Genomic DNA, 26505 nt, shown 5'->3' with positions numbered 1-26505 from the left:
GGGAGGAGGTAGAGAATGAAGAGGTTAGTTTTGAAATAGAGTCAATAAAGAAGGTATTAAATTGGGTGGCTAAATCTAGTTCTGCAGCATTTGGATCTGGGGTAGGAGTATCTGGTTTGCTGGGGTGGAGGAGAGTGGAGATTCCTTTCCAGAATTTTTGAGGGTTATTTTTGTTTTGGTTTTGGAGTGTAGTGAAATAGTTTTGTCGATCAAATGAGATAAGTTTCTTAGCTTTATTGCGGAGCAGTTTGTATTCGTTGAGGAGTGGGGTTGTCTTATGTTTTTGGTAGCGTGCCCATACTTTGTCTCTTTGTCTCATGTAGGATAGAGTAGTTTTAGATAGCCAGGGGGCTGATTTGGTTTTTATTCTCTTAGTCCGTAGGGGAGCTTGGGAGTCAAGTAATTTTAAGAATGTAGAGTTGAAGTATGAGACTGCGTTGTCTAGAGGTAGTGTTTTTAGACAAGCCCAGTTTACTGCATTTAGTGAGTTTGAAAAGGTTATTGGGTTGAAGTTTTTTTGATTGCGGATAGTAATGATGTTGTGGGTCCGTTGAAGGAAAGTTGGAAGTCGGTGGGTAAAGGTGGGTAAATGATCACCTAATGGGTCGGGAAGGGTGCCACTTTTGGTAAAATAGTGAGGATGGGAGACTAGGATCCAGTCCAGTATACTCCCATTAGAGGGGTTTTTGGCTGGATGAGTAGGCAAGTTGATCAGTTGTTTGAAGGAGCTTGGATAAGGGTCCAGTTAATGTTTACGTCTCCTAGGATTATGGTTTCATTGCTAATGTTACTGGATAGCCAAGAAAGGATAAGTTCAAGTGTAGAGATATTGTCACCTGGAGGGATATAGATGGAGGATATACATATTTGTTTATGGTTATTGATTTGTAATATAGTAAGGAGAAGTTCAGCGTTGTTGAAGTGTGGGATAGGTTTGTTGTAGGGAGAAACTACTAGGGAGGAGGAATATATAAGGGCTACTCCTCCGCCTTTTTTGAGAGGTCTGTCTTTTCTTATGATGGAGTAGTTTGGGGGAACTACTTCAGAGTCCTTAATATGTGGTTTCAACCAGGTTTCAGAAATAGTCAAGATGTCCAGTTTGTTGTGTGTAAGCCAAGCATGAAGGTTGGGGACTTTGTTAACGATACTTTGTGAGTTTAAGGAGGTGAATAGTAAGGATTTAGTTGTGTTGGTTATAGTGGCAGGGCCTGGGTTGGGATGGATGTCACCTGATAAGAGAGTACTGATCAGGTGTTGTATGTAATAGTTTAGGTTAATAGACAGCAGGGTTGTGAGATTGGGGTTTATTGTGAATTGAGGGGATTTGCTAGTGCCTATAGGAATTGAGATAGTGTGATGGGGGATAAGTTTGAATCGAAAAAGAAGTAGGTTGTCTGAGTGATAAAGATAGGAGGAAATGGGTGAGTATGATTGTAGTGGAGGTGAATTGTGGTGGTTGGTTATATGAAAGGAATGGGAGCTGAAGCAAATAGTAGGCTGGGAGAGATGGTGTAAGTAAGATAAGGAGAGGAGAAGTATTAGTGAAGGGAAGATGGAGGAGTATTTAGAGAGCATGTTGTGAAAAGTTACAGTAGCACAGTGATAGAATATGATGTTAGTGTAAGGGAGATAGTATTATATAGAGAGAGTGTATGATATATAAGAAGTGAAGGAGAGTAGTATTAGATATAGAGGGTGTGGTCTGGAAGAGGGAGTGGAGTAGGATTGGTTAATTAGATGTAAATGGGGAGGAGAAAGAAAGTTAGTTTTGGCGGGAAAGAGGGAAGGTGTGTTTAGGGACTGAGTACTGATTGGAGTAGAATGGAAGTGGGAGTGGATTGTTGGAGGGATAAATGTAGAGGTGCAGGGGGCGGGTGGGATTTGGGGGCAGGGTAGGGGAGCGGAGTGAGCCCAAGAGGGCTTAACGGAGTGGGTTCAGCCCAAGAGCAGAAGAGGAGCGGGAGACTATCAGAGAAGCAATATGAGTGAAGTGTAAGTAGTAGAAGGTAAGGTGGAGTGGGTCTGGACAAAGTGTAAGGAGTGGGCTAGAGGTATGGAAGAGGGAGTAGTTGGGGTCAGATTCTGTTCTGGCACATATATAAAGTGAGAAAAGCAGGTATGTAATTCAGTCAGGAATGCTGTGACTTTTAGCTGATGTATGACAGACTACCCAAATCTGTGACCTTTCAGAGTAAAAATAAGCCCACAATTCACACAACAGTAAATACTGGCTCTTGTGAGCTTTTTCAATGCTCATGTCACCTATAATGCACAAAGACAGTAAGCCATTGGGTTGTAAAAGCTTTCCTTGCATCCTACAAAAAAGTCACAGTTCATGCAACAGGTGGCTTTTATGAGCCACAAACACATACGGACAAATAGAATAAGACTTCTAAATTTATATTCTAGATAACACTGTTTTAAAAATAAATTATACATTTTTTCATATATCGGAATATCCATTTCTTTTAACATTATATTAGATTTATACTAAGATTAATGTAAACAATTTGTGCAAAGACTATGGAGTGCTCCAAGTTCCAAATATATGTTACATAGGATCAAGTCCTCCAAAGAAATATATATGAGTTTAACACTTCACAGCAAGTTGTCTTCATATGAGCCATTATCTTACTGCTACAAAATGAGCACCTGGGTGGAATTACTCATGTGTTAGAAAGTAGTAGCTGACATTTGAAGAAGTGTTTAAAATGAATGTGTTGAAGCGCTGAAACAGTAAACCTATGTTAAATTGATATAATAAATCATAGTAAAATATTTCACTTTTAAAGGCAAAATCTGCAACTGTAGTTTCTTAAGCCTTTGCTATGAAGGAGTCAGCTGAGGTTTTGGTGGCATGTTAGTGATCCAGATGTATGCATTTATGCTCTGGGGGAATAAACCAGCAATGTAATTCTGTAGGGTGATAATTTACTGAATAGGACCAAAAGTTTCAAATGTACTAGCTAAAGTTGCAGGAGTTTAACAAGACACAATTGTAAAGAAACAACATGAGATGTTGGGATATGTACTTGATTCCAGAAAGGTGTGCTTGTATTTTAGAAAAATATGGCAAAATCTAGAAAGTACACAGTGAAGCTCTAATGAAATGAAGTACAGAATTAAAGTCACAAAAGTACAGTTTTGTACCTACCATAAATGTAGATGTTCGAAGATCCACATTGCTGCAGTCCTTACTTATGGGTAGTCCGCTGTCCTCGGTCGGCCCGAATACCAAAGTATTAGGCTGACGTCGGTCATGGGCGCCTAAATCTGACATCAGAGCGTCAGGGTATAAAGGCGCATGACCGACGTCATATCCTCAGTCTTTTCTTGCCCCAGATGTCAGAAGGCCAAACCAGAAAGGCCACAGCCAAAAACAGAATACCTCCCAAAAACATGCCCAACAACAACCATCACCTAAAGCGTAGCACCAAGTCTAACTACAGTGGGGAAGGAGGGAGGGTAAATTGGACTGCAGCAATGTGGATCTTCGAACATCTACATTTATGGTAGGTACAAAACTGTACTATGTTCTTCATCTCACATTGCTGCAGTCCTTACTTATGGGTAGAATCCCAAAGCAACGGGAAAGGGAGGATGGTAAAAATCATAAAGCATTAGGGGCGGCTAAAATGCCCTGTAAAATTGCAGTGGCAAATCCAGCCCTAGACTTAGAATAAAGAGGAAGGTGGTAATGTTTAGAAAAGGTATGCACTGAACTCCAAGTAGCTGCCTCCAAAATGTCTTTTGTAGCTACCCCCCTTAGAAAGGCTGTAGAAGTAGCAGTAGCCCTAGTGGAATGAGGCCTGATTCCAGCAGGAACCTCCTTACCATGATGGGAATAACAGAAAGAAATACAAAACCCAATCCATTTAGAAATAGTTTGTTTTGAAACAGGTTTACCCTGTGAACCCAAAGCAAAAGAAACAAACAATTGCTGAGACTGTCTGAACTCCTTGGTTCTGCTCAAATAATAACGCAACTGCCTGTGAATATCCAAAGTATGCAAAATTTTCTCCCTTTATTTTGGGGTTTGCATAAAAAGTAGGCAAATGAATAGTTTGATTTAAGGCCACACTAGAAACCACCTTAGGCATAAAGGAAGGATTAGTACGCAAAGATACCCTATCCTTATGAAAAATCAGGAAAGGCTCCACTGCCATGAGGGCCTGTAATTCAGAAACCCTTCTTGCAGAGGTAATGGCCAACAAAAAGCAGTTTTCCATGACAAATACTTTAACTCGGCAGTAGCTGCAGGCTCAAAAGGTTGTAGAGTAAGTTTTTCCAACACAAAATTGAGATCCCAAGCAGGAGTAGGAGCTCTATGGGGTCTTATATTCTTTGCCCTCTAAGAAATTGCTTAAACCAAGGATGAGAGAATAAAGGAGGGTCACAATCATAGTGAGCAGAAATGGCTGCAGCATGGACCTTTATTGAGGAGAAAGACAAACCCTTGTCCAATAACTCAGTAAGATATTGAAGAGCAACACTTAAATCAGGTTTGGAGACATCAAAGTCCTTTCCTTTGCTCCAAATAAAAAATTCCTCCATTTATCAGCGTAAACTTTCCTGGTACTAGGCCTCCTGGCCTCCAAAATAACATTCAAAACTTGTTGTGGAAGCTGAGACCCTCCAGAGTCTAAAACAGAATATGCCAGGCTGTTAGATGTAGAGACTGAATCTTGGCATTGAGGAAGTGACTGTCCTCTTGTGACAAAAGATGCGGAATCAGAGGCAGAGGCCATGGAGGTTCTCGTACTAAGCTCCTCAGTAGTGGGTACCAGTGTTGTCGAGGCCAATCCGGTGCTATCAAAATCATGGTTGGCTTGTCTTGTCTGGCCTTCAAGAGTATATTGGGAAGAAGAGGCAGAGGTGGAAAGGCATATACATGCAGATTGTTCCAACTGAATGATAGAGCGTCCACCTTCCAAGCTGTGTGATGAAACATTTTTGTGCAAAACTTTGGCAACTGGTAATTTAGTGGAGAAGTGAACAGATCTATGTCTGGAGTTCCCCATAACACTGTCAACTATTGAAATACATGAGGATCCAATTTCCATTCGTGAGGATCCACTATTTGTCTGCTCAATACATCTGCTAAGGAGTTCTGTGCTCCTGGTAGAAACCTTGCCTGAAGATTGAGGTGTAGATTGAGAGCAGTTTCCCACAGCATCATTGCTTGCCTGCAAAGAGGGTAAGAATGGGTTCCCCCCTGCTTGTTGATGTACCACATGACAGTAGTGTTGTCTGTTTGAATCAACACCTGCCCTGGGTGAAGTAAATCTTTGAAAGCCATCAATGCAAACTGGACTGCTAACATTTCCTTCAAGTTGATATGCAAATGTTGGAGTTTGACAGGCCACGTGTTTTGCACCCATTTTCCATTGAGGTGTGCTCCCCAAGCCTTGTCCGAGGCATCTGTCGTTAGAATCTGACTCGCCTCTGGCTGGGTCACAGAGAGTCCCTTGTTTAGGTGACATTCCTGAGCCCACCACAAAAACTCCTTCCGAATGCAAGGTATTATCTGAATGACAGTGTCTAGATCTTGGCAGTGCTGTGTCCATACATTTTTGAGATACCATTGAAGCTTCCTCATATGCAATTTGGCATTGGGAAGCACCAGAATACAAGATGCCATGAACCCCAAGGCTTGAAGGACTGTCCTTGCAGTCAGCCTGGACCGTAGAGACATTTGATGGAAATAAAGAGAAAGGCTTCTTTGTTTGTCCGTGGTCAAAAAGGCCATCTGGGAAGCTGTATTCAGTCTCACACCCAGAAAGCACATGTCCTGAGAGGGTACTAGACTGGTCTTTGTTTCGTTCACAGAATACCCTAGGCATCTTAACACTGCCATCACATATTGTAGATGCTGAAGAAGTTCGTCCTTTTCTTGTGCAATAATCAGGCAATCGTCCAAATAAGGATAAATCTGTATTCCTCTTAGTCTGAAAAATGCTATCACTGGAGCCAGAACCTTTGTGAACACTCTGGGCGCAGTAGATAAGCCAAAGGGCAATGCAGAGAACTGATAATGTAAATTTCCAGCCTGAACACGCAGGTACCTCCTGCAACTGGGCCTGATAGAAACATGAAGGTAAGCCTCTTTGAGATCCAGAGTAACCATCCAGTGATCCTTTCCCAACAGCGGTAAAAGTTGTTGTAAAGTCAGCATCTTGAACTTTGGAATGTCCAGGTAAGTGTTGAGGATAGATAAATCCAAAATTGGTCTCCACGTGTTCCCTTTCTTTGGAACTAGAAACAGGCGGGAGTAAAATCCTAGGCCCACTTCTGACAGAGGAACTGGCTGTATAGCTCCTATTTGAAGAAGTAAAGAAATTTGTCTGCGAGCCTCTATCCTTTGCCGAGGAGGAACGTCTGGCATGCCTTTGAAAGGAGGCATGGTATGGAAATAGAACTTGTAACCTCGGTTTATAATGTCCAATACCCATTTGTCCTGGGTGACTAAATGCCAATTTTGCTTGAAAAGAGCCAACTTTCCTCCCAAAGGAGCTGCCAGGCAAGAAAAATCCGACAGCTGAAAATGTAGGTCATTGGGCCTGTTTACGAAAGGACTGGCCCCTGCCCTCACCAGCAGATTGAGCAGGCGAACTCCATTGTCTCGGCCTGAAAGTACTCTGAGCTCTGCCCCTACCACGCCTAGATCTACCCCTAGACTGAGAATCAGAAGAAGGGTATGTCCACCCCTTAGTAGGCCAATTTCTACTAAACTTTGGAGGTTGTACCTGCAAAAAATCTTTAACAGTCTGCATAGACTTAGCCTTGTCTTCCATTTTCTTTAAGACTGACTCCACAGGAGGACCAAATAAAACTTCAGACTGTAAAGGGGCATCCAGAATTCTAGACTTAAAATGCTCAGACAAATTCCGATCCTTAAGCCAGGCGTGCCTACGAATAACAGAACCAGTGGCAGCCACCCTAGAAGAAGCCTGTAAAGCATCAAAACCACATTGCAAAGAGTGCTTACCCACTTGTTCAGAAACATGCACTAAATCCTGCAATTCTTTACACTCTATGCCCTCTACCAAAGCATCCACTTTAGACCTTAGCTGAGAAAGGAGGAAATTCTGATACTTCAACATATGAAACTGGCAGTTCAAAGCTCTCATTGCTAAAGTAGAAGAGGTATACACCTTCTTACCCCATCTATCCAAAGCTCTAGCTTCCTTATCCAGAGGAACCGGATTCTTAACAACAGAGGCTCTAACACCCTTAGGCCCCTGACTAATAGTTTCTGGGTCCGCCCTAGGACTCTTATACAGATATTTATGAGCCTCAGGCACCCTGTAATACCTGTCCGGTTTAACTGGGGCAGGAGGCACAGAATCTGGATTAAGGGAAGCTTCGAAAAACATCTGAAACAACATCCAAAACCGGAGGTATAGCTAAGGGTCTATGCTGTGGTAAAACAAGAACTCCCTAAGTCTCTTCCGTGAATCAGAGTAATCCTGTCCCTCCCACTGAAAATGCTCCCTCATGGAATGCAGAGTTTCAGAAAATGAAAAATCCTCTGGAGGAGAAGCAGAAGGAGTGGAATCCTCTGCATCAGAATCAGAATAAGGAGGGAAATCTTGAATGTCTTCAGCAGAAGACTCTGAATCATCTGAGGCCTGCTCCAAACTTTCCAACTCTGGCTCCATCCTGGGCCTTTTATCAGGAGGGGGCATAGAACCTCTAATTAAAGTAATCAAATCCTCTGCCATTTTAAGCATGTGCTTTTTAGGCACACACCCTGAAGAACCAGAACTGACACCAGAGGAAGGCAAGACAGACCTGCCCTTAGCAGGAGCCTTAGAAACAGTAGCAGAAGGCCTAACCACCTTAGGTATGGAAGGGAGAATAGTAACCTGAGAGGCCCCTTCAGCCTGACCTGCCTCCTGAGAGGCCACATCCTGTAAAATCAAAGTTTCCCCCTGGGACTCAACCGAAACTTCAGCCGGATCCACCTGTTCAGCTAAAGCTTCTAAAGGTCCGGAGTCCGAAACGGACGAATCATCCTGCCTAGGCTTTAAAGATTTGTCTTTGCGCTTCTTAGTAGAAGCAGGCGTCGGAACATCCGACGGCATATTATAATTACACCTCTTGCCAAAGACTAACCTAGCGCAATCTAACCTCCGTTTTATAGTGCGCTTATTAAACCTAGCACAAAAGCGACACCCGACTACGTCGTGCTCCGGTCCCAAACAAGGAATACAAAGCGAGTGGTAATCCCTATGCGGTATCTGTTTCCCACAAGAAATACAATTATTCACTTTTTCTGACATCCGGTAAGTAACTGAGGCAAGAAAAAACAAAATTATTCCCCAACGGGGTACTTAGCCCAACTTGGTATCGGTCTGAAACTCCGAAAACGAAAAATTTCAGAACGCCGAACGGCACTTGCAACGCTGCTTCTGTATCGGACCATGCGGCAAAAAAGACTGAGGATATGACGTCGGTCATGCGCCTTTATACCCTGATGCTCTGATGTCAGATCTAGGCGCCCATGACCGACTCAGCCTAATACTTTGGTATTCGGGCCGACCGAGGACAGCGGACTACCCATAAGTAAGGACTGCAGCAATGTGAGATGAAGAACATCAGAGATAGCATGCTATGGCTTCAAATGCTAAACAAGTACATCTTCCGGTCTAGTATCACATACTATACAGTCTTCATGTATATGTAGATGCCTAGGTCTAAACAGGAACTAGTTGTGATTCTGGTGGAGACCATATTTATAAAAGTAAAAGCCAAAATTCTGATAGCATGACCCAGTGTTACAAGTGTAATGGATAAGGTTCTGACAGCATAAACAGAATCACTTAGAGCAGTACAACATGCAATACAACTGGTGTGAAGCAAAGAAAACAACACACTTAAACTCAAAGGTAGGTAACATAAACATTTACTAAATTCAGCCAAATGTGCCTGGGATATGGATTTCAATCCTGACCCTTTCACAGAAGATAGTGTCCTGAAAGAAACTCAAAGGAGAAGTTTTTTTTTTTTTTAAATACTGGAAGGGGAAAAATGTGATTCCATCCTCAAGATTGAGTGAAAGACAATAACTGGACATTCCTGACATAAATTTGAAATCTATTCAGTGCAGAATTATAGAATTATAGCTGAATGAACTACAAGCCATGGGAGCAAAGAATATACAGTGGATATAAAAGTTTACACATCCCTGTTAAAATGCCAGGTTTTTGTGACATAAAAAAATGAGACCACAATAAATCATTTCAAAACTTTTCCCCACCTTTAATGTGACCTATAACCTGTACAATTCAATTGAAAAACAAACAAATCTGTTAGGGAAAAATATAAAAATTAAAAAATGTACAATACGCTGGTTGCATAAGTGTGCACACTCTTAAACTAATACTTTGTTGATGCACCTTTTGATTTAATTACAGCATTCGGTCTTCTTGGGTACGAGTCTATCAGCATGCAACATCTTGACTTGGCAATATTTGCCCACTCTTCCTTGCAAAAGCACTCCACATCTGTCAGATTGTGAGGGCATCTCTTGTGCTCAGCCCTCTTCAGGATAGTCCACAGATTTTCTATTGGATTTAGGTCTGGGCTCTGGCTGGGCCATTCCAAAACTTTAATTTTCTTCTGGTGAAGCCATTCTTTTGTTGATTTGGATATATGCTTGGGGTCATTGTCATTTTGAAAGGTGAAATTCCTCTTCATCTTCAGCTTTCTAGAAGACGCCTGAAGGTTTTGGGCCAAAAGTGACTGGTATTGGGAACTGTTCATAATTCCCTCCACCTTGACTAAAGCCCCAGTTCCAGTTGAAGAAAAGCAACCCTAAAGCATGATACTGCCACCATCATGCTTCACCGTGGAGATGGTGTTCGTCTGGTAAAGCAAAGTGTTGTTTTTGTGCCAAATGTATCTTTTGGACTTGTGGTCAAAAAGTTCAACCATGGTCTCATCAGTCCATAACACATTTTCCCACATGCTTTTGGATGACTTGATATACTGTTTTGCAAAAATTAGCCAGGCTTGGATGTTTTTTCTGTGTAAAAAAAGCCTTCCATCTTGCAACCCTACTTCATAGTCCAGACATATGGAGAATATGAGTGATTGTTGTCACATGTAGTACACAACCAGTACTTGCCAGAAATTCCTGCAGCTCCTTCAGTGTTTCTGTAGGTTCCTTGGCAGCCTCCCTGACCAGTTTTCATCTTGTCTTTTCATCAATTTTGGAAGGACGTCCAGTTTTTTGCAACATCACTGTTGTCCCATATTTTCTCCACTTTTTGATGACTGCCTTCACTGTGTTCCATGGTATATCCAATGCTGTGGACATTTTTTTGTACCCTTCTCCTGACTGATACCTTTCAACAATGAGATCCCTTTGATGCTTTGTAAGCTCTCTGTGAACCATGACTTTTGCTGTAGCAGGCAACTGAGTAAATGTCAGTAAAATCCTACTAAGACAGCTGAACTTTATTTGGGGTTAATCAGAGTCTCTTTAATTGATGGCAGGTGTGTACCCAAGAAGACTGAATGCTGGAATTAAATCAAAAGGTGCTTCAAGAAAGTATTAGTTTAAGGATGTGCACACACAACAAAGTATTAGGTTAAGGGTGTGCACACTTATGCAACCACCACTTTGTACATTTTTTATTTTTTATATTTTTACCCCTAACAGATTTGTTTGTTTTTTAATTGAATTGTACAGGTTATAGGTCACATTAAATGTGGGAAAAGTTTTGAAATAATTTATTGTGGTCTCATCTTTTTATATCATAATAAACTGGCATTTTAACATAGGCGTGTAAACTTTTTATATCCACTGTAAATTAACAAGGATTCATAGTAAGGTTCACAACAGAGAAATCTTATTAGTTTTCTGAGATGCCAAGCAGAGTACTACATTAGAAAGAACCTGTGGATATGGCCTATCCAACATTTAAAAAAGCATTTGAAAAAATGGCACTATAGAAATGGTTAGTGAAATAATTACATATGTAGTATGTTCTAAAGGGGAGCAATGTCTGCAAATATGACAAAAAGTAATATCAATGATAAACATCTTTTCATTTGAATGAACTTTCAGAGTGAAAGTACAGTTGTGTAAGTAAACTGACCATAACCGTAGATGTTCTAATAGACCATTATTGTAATAGCCTAAGCTAAAGGGGTCCTACCCCCTGTGACTGGTCAACTTACAAAGCTAAAGGGTGCCTTTCACACAGTCCAGCTGTCTGGAGTTTAAGTAGGGCTGTACAGCTGGAGTGCAAAAAGCTTCAGAGCATTTATTGTACAGAAGGGAGGCAAGAGCCATGAGAGAGCAGTAATAAGGCAAAACCCAATAGTAAACTATGTACAAAAGGGTGAAACATCCGTACCCTGGCAACAACAAAATTAAAAAAAATAAATAAAAAAAACAAGCAAAAAATTTGGCTGGAGAGAGAGGAGAATTTTTCACACAAAATGTTCACAAAAGTATTTACATATACACTCCCTTAAAAATGCAACAACAGTCTAAAAATATGTTTCCTGGTTAAACCATACATTTTAGTCAGAAAAACACAAGTTTCCTCAGAAAAGTAAAATTAGTGGAAGGTTTTCCCCAACAGGAGACTTATCTGCCCAACTTTGAAGGATCTCTAACTGATTGACAGTTCCATGGGGCCCGATGAATGAACACTCTGGTGGCAAAAAAGTTCTTATAGGTTCATAGGTTGGTACTAGGCTATCGGTCCTAGGGCCTATACAAGCCTAGCCATAACAATTCCCTGGCTATTTCTTTCCACAGTATTTACTTCCCTGGACCCCTGTCTAGCAGGGCGACTGACATGATCCCCGGGGTGAATTTCCTATTTCCCATCCAATCATCAAGGTTCCTTTTGAAGAGGGCCAAGGAGAATTCTGAAGCTTTTGCACTGAAACTGCCTTTATATAGGGCCTTACAGTTGGAGCAAATGGAAGGTGCCCTTTAGTTTTGTAAGCTGGCTGCTCACAGGGGGTAGAACCCATTTAGCTTAGGCTGCTTAACAGTGATCTATGCATCAAACCTCTATAGGAATTAGCACTGGGATCTTTATTATAACCAATAATGCATATAATTAGGAATAAAAAGTTCATTGCATTGTTGATGACTCAAAGTTATTCAACATAGTTTATATAAAACGGGACAAAGAAAGGATGAAAAAAACTTTGACAAGGAGGGAATGGTGTAAAACAAACATCTGAAAAGCAAGGCAAAACACTCAAAACAAAGCAGATCAAAAGATAAAAATAACAGGATTGATATTCACAACTGCAAAGAATGTAGAAGCATCATCAAATCGAAAAGGGATCTAGGATAGTCACATGAGATGATGAAAAGGTAAACAAGTAGTGTGAGAGAGCAGCAAGAAGGAATGATAGAAAATGAGATAGGGAGAGTTCAACATCACCAACAGAAAACAAGAAATTATTATCCTAACATACAGAAAGATATCAATGCCCCATCAAGAACATTGTGCAGAGTTCTAGAGACCTCATCTTTACAATGATATAGACAGGAAAGATGCAGTTCATAGGACTACAGAAACTGCACCAGAAACCATTTGAAGTAAGAAAATAATATCTATGTTTTGAAGAAGAGAGGCAGAGACATGTCAGAGAAACTTGTAAATATATTTCAAAAAATCTACACAGCCCAATTGGCATGAAAACAAAATAGCAGATTTTTTAAGATACAATGTGGGCAGGAATTCCCAAATTCTGTGACGATTCCCCATTTAAGCTATCTTCAGCTCTCAACTGCAATTCTGTGACTTCAGTTGCCTGAATTCTCCAATCATTGACAGATTGAGAATTAGCCCCCTCCCCCCAACAAGCAACAACCCTAGTGCTTTTTTTATGTTAGGTAGCAGAATGGGAAGAGAGGGCAGAAGGACTTTGGGCCTCATGTAAAATATACCTTTTTTTGCTGATTGAATAAATACTACTTTTTACACTTTTTCTCTCAAGGTCTGGGATTAATTCATCCAGATTTCCTTTAAATATATTGCTTTAGTTCATTATTTCAAAGCAATCTTACAGTTCAGTGTACTCTCATACCATTAATATACCCCAAGGCAAATGATTCAAGATAATTACAAGAAGCATTAGTTCACAGAAAGAGTGGCAGATTAGAACAAAAAGTACTGTGAAGGGCAGACTGCAGCAGCCATGTTTTCCAATCTGTTATAAAATGTATTTTTTTATATAAAGAGCTCTAGTTTTGCAGCAAAGTGACAATATTCAGTTAATGCAAACAGGAGTGTATTTACAGGTTTATTTTCCATACACCCAAGGGTAACAAATTCAAGGGGTAAGACTTCAATATGCTGGCTCTGTGGTATACAGCAGCAAAGGGCTGACTATAACATAGCTATGCAATTCAATTAGTGGTCCAGGTACTGGAGGAGCTGAGAAGGAAGACACAGATATGACAAGGCATGGCCACCTCACTTTTTCCTGGATGATGAAAAAGAGGTATGTCATGGGAGTTGGGGCACCAGTTAATGCATCTTAGGTGAAGACGAGAGACATTCATTCATGGGGAGGAGGGCTATTTGAAGGGCTGTGTCACACTGGCAAGGGAGTGACACTCCTACACCATGTTTAACAAAGGTACACTGCCTGAGTGTTTGCCACTGCACACAGAAGGGATGTTAGGGCATATAAGCAAAAATGCAGACAGACTGACCAACCTCATTCCACTTTCCCTGCACATGGGGGTGGGGGTGGTCACATACATCCAATTAGCCAATGCACCTTCTTCTCTAGAAAGGATGGACCTACCCAGTGGGATGGATGTTGCTTCCACTGAGCAAGGGACCTGGGTAGGATAGAGTATGAGGAAACAGGCAAAAAACAGACCTTAGAAGTGGCTGGCAGAAAAAAAGATCAAATAAACAAATGCAGATGGAGTCATATGGTAAGTACACGCAGAAGCAGGAAACACCCCCCAGAAAAGTCTTCCCCCCATTAGCGATAAAATAAGTAAGACCAGCAGCTCAGTGAATGCCATGATATAAAAACTGGAAACTGTGTTATATGTCAGGTCAGAAGAGGGATGGTCATCTTTGTAGAATACTTGTTAGTGTTAACATACAATGGAAATCAGGGTACTAGTTAATTGATAAAAGTCAGATACAACACTAAAAAATAAAGTGGTTTTCCCTGTTCATGATGGCTTCAACATAATTAGTTGGGATGCCACAGTACATGGTAAGAGAAAAACAAACTCCAGTATGCACAGTGATGAGGCCTCTCAGTTCTAGTAAAAAGCTACAGATAAGCTCTTTGGATGCATTGTAAAGAAATGAAAACCTTGGAGTTGCAGAAAGTGATGAAAAATCAACTGACAAAACTCAGGCATCCTCAAAAGTACATTGGATTGTCTCAGTCATAGAGTCTGGTTACTATAAATAAACTTCTTCCTCAACATGGGTATGGGATTAACAGCTCAAGATTATTACATCACAGAATCATACATAGGGAATGATTGATCCGTTGATTACTCAGTCTCTCACGGTTAGCTTAGCAGCAGTACTGTTGTTGTGTCTTTCGGCTTTTCCCAGTTAGGGGTCACCACAGCGGAACTCCGGTCCGCTAATGATTGGCAGTACATTTTTACGTGCCAAGTTGCTGGCCCTGACGCACAACCTTCAACGAAGGTACGCCCATTCACGCATGTCTTCACACAGAAGACGCTCTAGCTGAGAATCGAACAGGACAATGTCTTACTGTGAGGCGACAACGCTACCGCAGCAGTACTGTAATTTTCTTAGAAGTAGATTGTTACAGATTGATGTATTCCTATAATAACTGAAAATCCTGTGTAATCAACAATGTATCTTATTACATGTAATTTATTGTACTGTATCTTTGTTTGATACACAAGTCAATAAAATGTTATTGAGAAAAAAGAATGTAATATCAACCTTTTCTGCACTAATTATGCATGTCTGTTCCCATTTATTAAGCTGCCAAAGTGGTACAACATTGTACAAAAATGCAGCGCAAACATTTTTTTCTGTCTCTTTAAAACAGAAACTGGAGTGCTGCATCTGACGTCAAATTTTCTAGACACAGCTAGTGCATCAGTCTTCTGCAGTGACAGTGACAAACTTCAGTGACATTTTACAAAGCTACATTTTTGAGTGTTCTGTCTATAATGACATGCGCAGAGTCTTTTCAGCAGGATTCTTGCCCAACTTGACACCACTGGATATAGTGTCAGTTCACAATGAAATGGCACAATTCTTCCTTAGGCATTCGGGACTAGCCAGTTCAATACCTTCATGGCCACTTCAAAGCCAAGGAAACAAGCCTATAAAAGAAAATAATAATAATTATTATATACATTAAATTAAATTATTAGAAATACTGTTTTCATAAAAAATCCACATGTTCTAAACCGGTCAGCCATACAGTGGCTAATAATGAGTGGAAATATGAGTTTATTCATTAGCTCATAAAATTATTCTAATCCTGTAACTGATTCCAACACTAAATTTAGTTCAACCAGGTAAAAAGGACAAGATATTACATCCATCATCATGAGAGGGTGCTACATGCAAATCAAAAACAATATGAGCTTTTAATACACTGACATAATTTCTGGTTACAAGCAACAACTATTCACCTCACTCTGTATCTTCCCTTTGGCTACATATGGACCACTCATGGGAGTACAGAGCCCAGTCCCAAAAGGCCAGCTGAACTTAACCTAACACTGTCTTTTCTGTCTTACTTATTTATTTGACATTTGTTTAACCGGGAATGTCTGACTGAGCTTGTGCCCTTTTTCAGCAGACGCCCGGTGAGAAAAGCTCCACAAAGTATTACATACACCATAAAAATGTTTACAAACAGTACAGTATACATGAGGTAATATACACACGCATTATAATGCTTAAATTCCCACTTGTAGCATGAGAGTTTAAAAGATGTTATTTACAAATAAGGTAATAAAACAATATTTTAAAGTCATTCATATATCTCCAATTTGTTTGTGTCTTTCGGCTTTTCCTGGTTAGGGGTCACCACAGCGAAACTCCGGTCTGCTAATGATTGGCAGTAGAGTTTTACGTGCTGGCTTGCCGGGCCTAATGCATAACCTTCAACGAAGGAACGCCCATTCAAGCATGTCGCCACACAGAAGATGCTCTAACTGAGAATCGAACGGTCAACGTCTAACTGTGAGGCGACAATGCTACTGCAGCACCACCACCGCGGGCATATTCATATATCTCCAATACATAAGGAATTTCCCATTTAGAGGGAAAGTACCAAAAATTAACTCAGAGTTTAAGATAAGGGTACAGAAAGTACTGTATATCAAATCTTAGTTGTTACAGGCAACAACATATACATAAGTAATTATAAGCAGAGGGGCAGTTTGATAGAGAGCAGGTGATAGAAAAAGGTTATGTCAAGAGAAAAAAAAGGGGGGGGGTGGCTATAGGTAAAATAGTAAAATAAATGTATCAAAGCCAGGCACAAGTTCAGGTAAAGTAGCTGTTTAATGGAACACAACGCAAGTACTAAGTACTTTCACAGAAGATACTGCTTCATCAGGCATTAACATTCAACTGACTATCCCTTAGTATTTATATAAGACCACAAAACAATTAAGTAATTAATTAAACATTTAAAGAGGGGGAAGTTGATAGAGCAGGTGATAGAAAAAGTGCCAAGAGAAAAAAAAAAGGGGGGTGGCTATGGGTAAAAGAGGGAAAATTAGAGATTTTTTGAATTTATAAATAAGAGAGGAGAATGGTAGTGGTTAGAATCAAGTGAAATCTGAGAAAGGGGAGTAAGCTAAGTGGGACAAGAAGGGAGGGAGGTAAATATGTGTACTGGAGAAATTCAGTGAAAAAAGGGTTAGAGTTATGTGGCTAGAATTAAGTATGAATTGAGAAGGGGCTATATGCAATAGGGGTCATGTGATTAAGTTCACGGTGGTTTATAAGATGTGAATGGTGTAAATTCACCAAGGCCAGACATGATTTGATATTTAACCTCCCCAGCAGATGTGATGCACTATTTTGTACAACCATCTGTTGAATACTTAGCATGTTCATAACTACACTGAGTTACAGATGATGACTGTCATGAAGCCCTGTCTTCCAATCATACTGTCTCACTGCCCCATTTAACTGAAGTAGCAATACACCTAAAATACCCAGTTTATTCCAGCTTTATACCAATGCAGAGGAAATAGAACTATGTATGTCCCTCCATATCACTGTTGCAGTATTCCTTACGTAAGGGATCTCCTGCCAAGGACAGCCCAATGTCCGGCCAGTATACCAAAGCCTTTGGAATTTATAGATGTCGTACAAGAAATGTATGCTCCCTGCACAAGGCGTAGGGCATAATGGTGACGTATGAACTTACGTAACTCAGAACTTATTTGCTGCCACTCCGAACACCATCATTTATCGGCAGTCTGAACACTCTTCTTCTATGCTGGTTACCGAGATGTGTTTTAGATAAGTACCCCATTGGGGTATCTTATCTTCCTCTATTTTTGTTGTTGTGAGTTTATATGTCATCCAGAAAGAGAAAATGTCACTATGGGAGGCAGATTGCCCATAAAGAATGTCATGAGCAGTGTCTCTTCTCTTTGGGTGCTTCCACGACCATATGCAGTGCTCTACCGGTTTGTCCCAAAGACTCTACGTAGTCATCTCTCCTCCTTGTCTCTTTACCTAGAAAACCAATGTCTAAAATTGTTGGTGCCAGTTGCTATGGTAGATTCTTCCTGTCTTGAGGGTTAGCCTCCTGCCAAGAAAAAGGCCAAAAAACTCACGTCTGATTCAGCTGCTGTCCAGCCTCCCCTGGACATCTCTCTTGAGCCAGGTGAAAGCATGGAGGATTGTCCAGTAATATGTAAACAGTAATAAAAATAAAAAAAAAGCGAGTGAAACCAGACAGGGGGGGGGGTAGTAATTATGTCTCACATAGATTACAGTTCTAAAATGTTTGAAATAGTGAATGACACCAAACGTATAGTAGGACTTCAAGAAATGCTATTAACAGAAGCTTACGCCAGGTTTGATGTTTTTTTATTTAATGCTCTATTCAAAAATGAAGTAGAAATTGTGGACATAAAATATTTAACAGTTGAGAAACCAAGAACACCAGTAATCTTTGGAATACCAAAGATTCATAAAAATGTGTACAACACCCCCCCCCCCTTTTAGGCTGATAGTAGCAGCCCGGTGTTCTAAAACTGAACCAATAGCACCACATATAGATAAATGGGCAAGTTTAGTGGTGAGTGAGGCACAACATATACTCAAATACTCATGGCACTGTTTTGAATTATTAAGACAAATAATACAGAGAGCTTGGATTTTTGTTTCCTAACTGTGGACGTGGTCATCTTGTTCTCAGTAATCCCCCACAATGAAGGGTTAGATTTCTTCAGGGAAAGTTTGATGGGTAGCAAATCAGTACATCAGTCCAAGGTCGATTTATTAGTTGGACTCATGGAAGTGGTCTTGACTAATGACTTTATGATTTTTGAAGGTGAAGTCTATCATCAGGAAGCAGGAGTGGCTATGGGGACCAAATGTGCTGGTTTCCTAGAATGGGAGAGAAAATGTTTTTTCCTCTGCCTTTATGGGCAATGTATTGTTGTATGTGAGGTTTCTAGATGACATATTAACTTTATGGTGAGGAGAGGAACATGTGATGAACGACTTCGTAAACTACATCAATGGCACAACCACTTTCCTTGAGTTCACATATAAATGGCATTTTGATAAGACAGAATTTTCGATATTGAGTTGACTAAGGACATTGCTGGGGCACCTTGGCCAGTAGTATCCACAGAAAGGAAACATATTCTAATATGTTATTGCACTATAACAGCTGTCACCCCTTCCATCAGAGGAAGGATATAATAAAAGGCCAAATGGTCAGGTTATCTAGGCACGTTAGTAGCGACAAAACATTTAAAAAAGGGATTTATACATTAATTTGAATGTTCCAAAACAGAGGTTACCCCTTACGTCTTTTGCTGAAAGTGAAGAGAGAAGTTATGCTTAAAAGAAATACTACATTTAAGCCTATTTTAAAAGCAGGCCTAAATACTAACAGAACTAACATGGCCAAGCTAGACACCAATGTTCTGGTATTACAATACAATACAGAAACACCAAACTTGGTATCAAGTGTTAAAATATATGGGAAACTCACTTTGACAATGAAATGAAGGAAAAGACGGGGCATAAACCTAAGGTTGTGTACAGTAGAGGGCGTAATATAAGGAATATTCTTGAAAGTGTCAACAGAAAAGAAGGCAAGCACAGGTCATTGATGTATAAATGTGGTGCTTGCAAGACCTGTAAAAATATAAATGATGGCACGTATGTCTTTATAGGAAGTTTTGAATGTACTATCGGATGCCCGGGAAGATGCAACTGCAATACAACCATGGTGGTTTATTTAGCTACTTGCTTATCATGCCCTGGCGTCTACATAGGCAAAACCAAAAGAAGGCTACAGGATCACATTACTGAGCACCTTAGAAACATTACAAATAAAAAGTGAACAATGCTTTATATGTTCACACTCTAGAATGTCCCACTTATAAGAGATTGTTATTCTTTGTCATTGACAGAGTACAGAGTGACTCTAGGGGTGGGGATGATGAATTAGGATTAGAAGCTAGAGAAACTAAATAGCAACTGAGATTAAATGCTTGTTGCAAGCCAGGTTTAAATGATTATTGTTCAATAGCCCCCTTTTTGAAGCAAAGGGCAGCATAGGTTTAATTTTAAGTGTACTGTGAAAACACTTATCTGACTGCAACTAACAGATCAGCTATGTTTTGCATTTTTTAGTTTATTTTTAACTAAGTTTTATACTATTATGTTCATTATTAGTGTTAACACATATCTTTATCTTGAATGTACTGATTATTATGGTTTACAGCATGTTATTCTGTATATTACATATTCAGGGGAAGTATGCCTTTAAGTTTAGTCAGGGTAATTTCATTGATGCAAGGGAAATCATGAATAATTGTTTAAGTAATTAAGAGTATATAAAGGAAGTTACATTATAATTGAGTGACTCTTATGAAGCCAATTCATGTTTCTTGGTGAAAGCACTTAGTTGGTTTTACTTTGACAGTGTTTAATATTAAATAAACTTGTGTTTCACACAAGTACTGCCTTGCTGGCTCGCTTTTTTAAAATTTTTATTACTGTTTACAAATTTTTGAGCCATTTGGTTTGTTTTTTGTTATATTGTCCAGTAATTGTTTTGGATTCCTCTGCCTCCACCCTGTCGGAGGCCGGCATGGATCTGACTTTTTGCACATCCTTGGAGGCTTTACAAATATCTGCTCCAGATGTTGAGGGGGAACCTGAACTGATTATATCTCAGGTTCTGAGAGGGATTCTGCAGATTCTAGTTTGGGAGGAAATTCTTACTACCCTCGTTGAGTGCTGGCAGGGGTCCAAATATCCTAGGGTTTTTCATGCAGACTCCCTCAAAAGAAAAAAAAAAAAAAAAGGCAAGTATATTTCCCCTGCTATTAAAGATCCCCAAGGTGAATGGCAGGATTTTACTCATGGGTTATTTAATGCTTTAATGGCCTTGAAGCCTCCTTGAGGAATCTCTGTGCCTGGTCCTCCCTAGTCATCTTCTCCTCTTAAGAAGCCCAGTGAGCAAGAGTCCCCTAATGAGGATTTGGATTTTGGGGAAAAGTCTTTGGTATACTCTTCTCAGATCCCTTCTGGTTTGAATTATGGGTTTGAAGAAGAGGATTCTATTAGCCCAGATTCTCCCTTAGAAGAACTCTCTTTTGGTGACACTATTTCTCGTATGCTGGAATACTTCAAGTGGGATTGTTCTCAGGTTTCTGATATTCAAAAGAGGTATTATGAAGCCCTTCAGATGGAATCTCCCAAACCCTCTGCTGTTCCTCAATTTCTGGCTACCCTCTTAGATACCTTTTCATCAGCTTCTCTTGCCCTTGATTCTCAGCCTCCAAGAAATCTGACAGATTTTGCAAGGTGCCTAATGATTGTAAAGTTCTGTATAAATGTCCTTCTGCTGATCCTTGTGTAGTGTCTTTCTCTTCTGACAAACATTCTAAGCTTTTGCCTTCTACTAAGCTACTTCCTTCAGGCAAAGACAGTAGAAACATGGAATGTCTAGGCAAAGCTTCCAGGTAATTTTTGACCTTCTTAATTCTGAAGGGAAGGTCTCAGCCCTTTCCTTATTGGGATCTTCCCTGAAGTGGCTTACCATTCTATTAAGTGTAGTTATGATGCAGCTGATACTTCTTCTAGTGCCGCTGGATTTGGCTCTGTTCTGAGGCATTACTCCTGGCTTCATCTTCAATCTTTACCTAATGACATTAAAGCTAAATTGTTGGATGCTCCTCAAAACATTTTGCCTCTGCTGCTGCTGCTGAACTTTTAAAGTCCATCCAGGACAAAGGCACGGCCTTGCAGGAATTGAAATTTATTTTTTGTTTCTCTTACCACTAAGTTTTAGAGGAATCATCTCTCCAAATCTACATTTGTTTGCAGATAGTTTCGCTCTCCACTCAAAGGTAAAAAGGGTTCTACACATGTACCCCCAGATGAGTGTACTCACGACTCCAACTTGTCAGAAGACTGCTTTTCAGGACAAACCAGCTTCCATCTGACAGTTTATTTCCCCTTTTCCTTGGCCAGGTTCCTTTGTCCCTTCAACTTTCCCTGTCTCTTTCCAATTGGTTAAGGGTCACTCAAGACTCTTGGGTTTTGTACATCTTCCGCCCGGGATATTTCATGGTGTGGAAATCCCTTCTTCCCTTTCTGGGCATCCCACAACCTCCACAGGAACAGCTTCCTTTCTTTCCAGAAGTGCTTCAGGCTCTTCTGGCCCATGGCACCATTCAAGTTGTGCACCCTACTCAGGAAGAAAAGAGTTGTTATTCCAGGATGTTCTTGTTTCCCAGGAAGTAAGGCACCTGGAGACCCATTATGGACCTTTCTCAGCTCAAACTGTATCTAAAAGTCCCCTCCTTTTGGATGCTGTCCCCTCAAACATTGTTCCCTCTCCTTCTTCCCCAGGCTTTGCTGGTATCTCTGGAACTCAAGGATGCCTACCTCCACATCCATATGCAGACCCTTTTCAGGAATATGTTGTGTTTCTCTGTTATTCCTTGCATTTTCAGTTCTCTGCTTAACTTTTGGCCTCTCTACTACTCCAAGCATATTCACCAAATGCCTCACTCCTGTTATTGCCTTTTGCAGGATGACAGGGGGTATGTGGATCTTTTCATATCTATATGACCTACTCATTCAAGCTTCATTCTCTGAGTTTCTGCTTCAGAACCTACAGTTTACCATTTGCCTGTTACAAAACATGAGGTTTACCATAAACTTTCAAAAATCAGTCCTGGTTCCTTCTCAGGGTCATGTTTTTCTCGGTTGCAAGATCCAGACAATTCCCATAATGGCATCCCTGTCTCCACCCAAGGCCTTCTCTCTGATTGCCTTGTTCAAATCCCTTCTTCCTCTGACTTTAGTTACAGCCAGGGATTTTTTCAGGGTTCTGGGGTTTATGGCTTCCACCATTCTTATGCTACCTTTAGCCAGGCTCCATATGAGAAAACTCTAGTGGTACCTCAAGTCAGTGTGGCTTCAGCACTGTCATCCACTAGATTTCTTAGTTCCCTTCCTTCCCTGTCTCAAACTAGAGCTTCAGTGGTGGATTCATCAGCTTTCTTTCAACCTAGGGCTTCCTTTCCAACCCCAGTCCCATCCAAAGAGCTCATATCAGATGTCTCAAACAGGATTTGGGAGCTTCCTTTAATTCTCTCAAGGTCAGGGGTCTCTGGCCTCACCATCAGAGGTCAGATTACATCAACATCAAGGAGATGAAAGCTCTACTTTTAACTCTTCAGGCTTTTCATTCCCTCTTTCTTCCAGGGCACCTCAAAGTTTTCAGAGACAATACCACAGTGATGTGTTATGTAAACAAGCAAGGGGGGACAAGGGGGACACACAGTCCTACCTTCTTTGCAGACTCGCTCTTCAGGTCTGGCATCTAGGTGTCCAGTGTCAAGTGAGTTTTCAGGCTGTCTGCATTCCTTCAGAGCCATATACAGCAGCAGACTCTCTGAGTAGGTTCAGCATACAGGCTCATGAATGGATGCTTCACAGAGATGTGTTTCTGGACATGGCCCATCAGTGGGGTAATCCTCAGCCAGATCTTTTTGCCTTCCCTCTGAACAGAAAACTTCTCTTCTGTTCCAGAGTCTAAAGATCTCTGGCTTGGATGGTGAATGCCTGATCTTTTCCTTGGAGGGGGATGTTTCTCTATGCCTTCCCTCCCATTCTCCTGATTCCGAGGCTCCTGCACAAGTTCAAGAAAGACTCACTCCAAATCTTGCTGGTGACTCTGTTTTGGCCCAGACAGCATTGATTCCCCCCTTCTTTTTCACTTAGCCATGGGCAACCACCACAAGTTACCTCATTGGGTAGACCTTTTCACATAAGACAAGGGGTCTTTAATCCATCCTCACTTGATCACCCTTCAACTGACACTGTGGATGATAGGGTTTTTATCTTTTTTAGGCACCTCTTTTCTGAGGATGTGCTTTGGGTTCTGCAGGAGGTAGGAACCCCACTACCAGGAAATCATGTTTGCCAAATGGATGAGATTTTCTCACACTGTACTTGGAAGACTGTTCTTCTTTTGGCCCTTTCCTCAGCTAAGAGAATCCTAACTTCAGGCTCTTTTGGTTGTTCCTCCTTTTTTAGTTTTTTTTTTACAGGGACTGTGTGTCTCTTTATACTAATTCTTCTTTTATGCCCAAGGTGGTCAATGGGTTATCTCTTAATCTGTCTATAATAGACTCTCTTTTTTCCTTCTCCACAGTTTGCTAGTGAGAAGATTCTTCACACCTTGGATTTGCATAGGCAGCTCAGACATTTTTTGGATAAGACTAAGGCCATTCACAAAATTAAGCAACTTTTTACTTCCTTTCATCCCAGGTCTTTGGGTATGGCAGTTTCTAAACAAACCATATTTTCCTTGACTTCTAAGGCCATTTCTTTTTGTTACTCCTTTCATGGTAATTGTCTTTCTGACTCTGTAATGGCTCATTCTACCAGAGCTGTTGCTTCCTCTGATGCCTTTTCCAAAGGACTGGATACCAGTTCCACCCTTAAGGCTGTTACTTGGACTTCTATCCATACCTTCACTAAACATTCCAAATTGGATGTTGTTTCCTCAGCAAGAGCTGGCTTTGCCTTGGCGATGCTGCATGGGTTTCTAGAAGGCTCTTCACTGCCTTCCTCCTCCCAGGTTTCCTCTCAAGATTTTGTACTATCCCTTACGTAAGGAATACTGCAACAGTGACATGGAAGGACATAGTACAGTTGTGTAAAATCTTACCATAACAGTTTGTGTCCTTCTCTTCGCTGTTGCAGTATTCACTCCCTTCCTTCTCCCCCTTCTGCTCTACCCTATTTTTCTTGCCTTCCTGGCCAGGGATTCTTATTTTTCCTCCTGAATGCACATGTTCCTCCTGGTCCCTAGGGACATTCTGTTCCTCCTGGCGTATTTCAGTTATGAAAGTATGTACGTCCGTACATCACCTCTGTGCCCTACGTCTTGCACAGGGAGCATATGTGTGATGTATGACATCTATTAATTCCAAAGGCTTTGGTACACTGGCCGGTTGTTGGACTATCCTTGGCAGGAGATACCTTACATAAGGAATACTGAAATAGTGAAAAGAAGGACAAATAGTATTATGGTAAGATTTGACACAACTGTACTTCCTACCAAATTTCTTAGTCTTAAGTTTGTGTAGAAAATGGCATGCAGTACTTGAGGTATGACCTTTGGAGTACAATTTTAGCTAACTAAGCATTTTCAGAGACTGCTAATAGTATTGAATCAGTTTATCTTGGTATAGTTTTCTTCATCTTCCTTTGGCAGTCCTGCTCTGTACTGTATGAAAACTAAAACAGACAATGCATCTCTCTGGGGGTATTGGCATACTTATGTCCAGCCACTTTGAGGTTTGGCATAATGGTTAAGGTGTTTAGCTTACAGGAGCAATGTCCATGGTTTGATTCTCACCTTTGGGAATCATAGCTAGGCTTAAAAAGTGCATTGAGGTTGCTAGCCTAGTAATTACCTATGAATTATGAAAACAGGATACATTCTTGAACATTTTTGTGGTCCATACTAATTTATTGGTACAGTTTCAAGACCTGATTTCAACAAAAATAAAAGTAATAATGCATAGGCACTAGGTAAGACAGTATTAGTTCTTCTTCTCAACTAATGGATTAATTTGCTGTAATTAATATTTTAAATAACATTATATTAAAGTTCTGTCCACAGCATCAATGATAAAGTATATTCAGAAATTTTGTTGTAAAACTAATACAAATTATTTTTTGCATAGGTGCTTTGCCCCACTCACTACACCCTCATGAAGTGTGTGTGTGTGTGTGTGTGTGTGTGTGTGTGTGTGTGTGTGTGTGTGTGTGTGTGTGTGTGTATGTGTGTGTGTGTGTGTGTGTGTGCATGTATGGGGGGGTTAATCCTGCCATATCCCTGTAACTTACATACAATAAGTAAAGTAAGGGGAATTCTCTGAGATAACATAATCACATAATTAGTATATAACAGTACCTTGTACTGTACTGTACTTGAGTCACTGGGTCCTTGCACATAGCCTGCACTAATTCTACCAATGTTTCCGGGACTTCAAACCACCACAGTACTGCCCAGATTAGCTTTCTTGGGACCTTGTCATATGCTTTCTCCAAGTCTAGGAATGCCCAGTTAGACTCTCTCCTCATTTCTAGCTTCTTCTCAAGTATCTGTCTCAATGCAAACATCGGGTCAATTGTGCTGCATCCTGATCGGAACCTGAACTGTTCATCTCCCATCATACATTCTACTACTCTGCGTATCCGTTTATCAATCATTCTCTCCAGAACGGTCATGCAGTGTGGTAGGAGTTTGATCCCTCTGTACTGCTCACAGTTGTAGATATCCCCTGTAGGTCATCATCTTCTTTCGGCTGTTCCCGTTAGGGGTCGCCACAGAGGATCACCTGTTTCCATTTCTTTCTGACTCTGCATCTTGCTCTGTCACACCAACCACCTGCATGTCCTCTCTTACCACACCCATAAACCTTATCTTAGGCCTTCCTCTTTTCCTGTTACCTGGTAGCTTCATCCTTAGCATCTTTTTCCCAATATACTCAGCATCCCTCCTCAGCACATGTCCAAACCAATGTAATCTTGCCTCTCTGGCTTTGTCTCCAAACCTTCCAACCTGGGCTGACCCTCTAATATACTTATTCCTAATCCTGTCCAACCTCGTCACACCCAGTGCAAATCTTAACATCTTTAACTCTGACACATCCAGCTCAAACTCCTGCCTTTTTGTCAATGCCACTGTCTCCAACCCATATAACATAGCTGGTCTCACTACCCTCTTGTAGACCTTCCCTTT

General features: G+C 40.7%; 1 protein-coding gene across 1 annotated transcript in view; it reads right to left on the bottom strand.

Annotated features, from left to right (window-relative positions):
• Nucleotides 1–14907: 14907 nt before the first annotated feature.
• Nucleotides 14908–26505, bottom strand: part of LOC122809104 (mitochondrial carnitine/acylcarnitine carrier protein-like) — a 708815-nt gene continuing 697217 nt past the window's right edge. The window contains exon 9 of the mRNA XM_044080345.1: nucleotides 14908–15331. Within this exon, the coding sequence (XP_043936280.1) occupies nucleotides 15269–15331 (63 nt within the window). The 3' untranslated portion in view covers nucleotides 14908–15268. The remainder of the gene's footprint in view (nucleotides 15332–26505) is intronic.

Source organism: Protopterus annectens, chromosome 8.part0 (genome assembly GCF_019279795.1).
Source record: "Protopterus annectens isolate FY-2018-M chromosome 8.part0, PAN1.0, whole genome shotgun sequence".
Taxonomy (NCBI): Eukaryota; Metazoa; Chordata; order Ceratodontiformes; family Protopteridae; genus Protopterus; species Protopterus annectens.
Note: the sequence above shows the minus strand (reverse complement) of the source record. Positions and strands in the feature narration are given on the sequence as shown.